General features: G+C 41.1%; 1 protein-coding gene across 6 annotated transcripts in view; it reads left to right on the plus strand.

Annotated features, from left to right (window-relative positions):
* The window catches only part of SLC16A4 (solute carrier family 16 member 4), a 27,384-nt gene that overhangs the window by 13,561 nt on the left and 11,333 nt on the right, over positions 1-2,490 (plus strand). For all 6 annotated transcript variants that reach the window (XM_003784043.3, XM_003784042.2, XM_012801730.2 and 3 more), the window contains one exon: positions 1,772-1,983. In XM_003784043.3, coding sequence (XP_003784091.1) covers positions 1,772-1,983 — 212 coding nt within the window. The remainder of the gene's footprint in view (positions 1-1,771; positions 1,984-2,490) is intronic.

The following is a 2,490-nucleotide window of genomic DNA, read 5'->3' on the forward strand; positions in this document are numbered from 1 at the left end:
TATGTTAGTTGAATAGTCATAAAAATGTTTGGAGACGGAGTGCTTGAACTAGAAAATGTGAATCTCTCAACTGACAAGATAGGGAGTCTAAAAAAACAAAGACATGAGATGGAACTGGTTTACTCTAATTATCTAGAAATTCTCAGAAGCTCAACATTAATTTTTCTCTTAATTTCTTGGAGGAAAAAAATGAATTTACCAAGCTCTTACAAAACACTGCACTTAGTTTCAGCCATTCCAATTGTAAAGATAATCTGCTTCAATCAAATGAAGGCTATATGCAGAAGAGAAAGATACAGGGTTAAACTGGTATTTTTCTCAATTTAGATCAGATTAGGGCTATAAAATGGAAACAACAACAAAAAACTAAGTCTTAATTGATATGTATATCCTGGGAGGTAACTGTAAAAATAGACATAGACACGACAGTATGCATTTTCTTTTTTTTTTTTTAAGAGACAGAGTTTTACTTTGTCACTCTGGGTAGAGTGCTGTGGCATCACACAGCTCACAGCAAGCTCCAACTCCTGAGTTCAGGTGATTCTCTTGCCTCAGCCTCCCGAGTAGCTGGGACTACAGCTGCCCACCACAACAGACATTATGCATTTTTTATTCCTTTTTTAAATAAAGCAATGTATATTTGAGCCACATAACGAATTTGAAGAATAACTGGAACTCATGCTGACCTTGGTGAAAATTTTTTGGTATTTAACTGCTATATTAGCTTATAATAGGATAAAGGGTAAGAATGCTCTGTTAATGAAACCAAGTGAAAAATGTGACTCTTAAATTTTACTCAAGCTATACCAAAATAAGATCTCCCATTTCTAGAGTTCCACATATTTTCAAATTAAGCATAATGACCCTTGGAAGACTTAATTCCTAAAACTTCATATGAAATTATGAATTCCAAATCTATCTTTTAAACATATGACTTCATTATTTACATGTCTATCTTCTGCCATATGGCTTCCTTAAGACATTGACCTGAGGGTCTACAACCCTTTAGATCTCACTTTCTCACCTGCAATATCCCTTAGACTTTAGGGAGAGACTGCATGACCTCCAGAGCCCAAGACCCTCTGTAACCAGGGAGTCCCAATTTGGTGGTATGAGCTCTTCAAACATTATCAGAAAAAAACACCTGGCAACTTGATGGGTCTTCTACCCAACCCTAGAAGAGCCTTTTTGGGTATTTTATTCAGTATGTTTGGAGTAGGTAAGTAAATGATAGAGCCTACTAACAGACAAATGAAACCTTTTTTTGTTTGTTTTGGGCCAAAGCTGGGTTTGAACCCACCACCTCCCGCATATGGGGCTGGTGCCCTCCTCCTTAGAGCCACAAGTGCTGCCCGACAAATGAAACCTTTTTATCCTCACATATCCTGGCCTCAGGTTGAGGTTATAATACTTGGGAAAAGATTTTTTTTTTTTTTTGAGACACAGTCTCACTTTGTAGCCCTCAGTTGGGTGCCACAGCATTACAGCTCACATCAACCTCATACTCTTGGGCAAGCGATTATCTAGTCTCAGCTTCCTGAGTAGCTGGGACTACAGGTGCCTGCCACGATGCCCAGCTTAGTTTTAGAGATGGGGCCTTGCTCTGGCTCAGTCTGGTTTTGAACCTGTGAGCTCAGGCAGTTCACCTGGCTTGGGCTCTCAGAGTGCTAGGATTAAAGGTGTGAGCCATCGCACCCAGCCTGGAAAAGATGTCTTATGCATTCATATTTTTCAAAGGAGCTAGGAAAATACTTTTTCATTATTTTTCCAGGTATTATTGAGACAGTCAGTCAGATTATTTCTGCATGGGTTGCTGATCAAAACTGGATCAAGAAGTACCATTACCACAAGTCTTACCTCATCCTCTGTGGCATCACTAACCTGCTTGCTCCTTTAGCCACCACATTCCCACTACTTATGACCTACACCATCTTCTTTGCCATTTTTGCTGGTGGTTACCTGGCAACGATACTCCCTGTACTGGTAAGTAGACGCACTCATTAATGTTGTTGAAACACTTAGTAAAAGCAATCTCCCCAAAGAGAAGACATACTTCATAGTAATTTTATTAACTTAAAAATCATACCAACAGGGCAGCACCTGTGGCTCAATGAGTAGGGCGCCGGCCCCAGCCAAACTGCAACAAAAAATATCCAGGCGTTGTGGCGGGCGCCTGTAGTCCCAGCTACTCAGGAGGTTGAGGCAAGAGACTAGACTAAGCCCAAGAGCTGGCAGTTGCTGTGAGCTGTGACACCACAGCACTCTACCAAGGGTGACAAAGTGAGACTCTGTCTAAAAAACAAAAATCATACCAACAGCCTTAGGAACCCTATAATTTATTTGTCTTACTTCGGGGGAAAGATGTTGAGAGGACTATCCATATGGGACAGGAAAGAAGTAAAAGCAAAGGCTCGGTGCCTATAGCTCAACCGGCTAAGGCGCCAGCCACGTACACCTAAGGTGGTGGGTTCAAATCCCCAGCCCGGACCC

The sequence above is a fragment of the Otolemur garnettii genome, unplaced genomic scaffold (genome assembly GCF_000181295.1).
Source record: "Otolemur garnettii isolate 467f Iridium unplaced genomic scaffold, OtoGar3 scaffold00010, whole genome shotgun sequence".
NCBI lineage: Eukaryota > Metazoa > Chordata > Mammalia > Primates > Galagidae > Otolemur > Otolemur garnettii.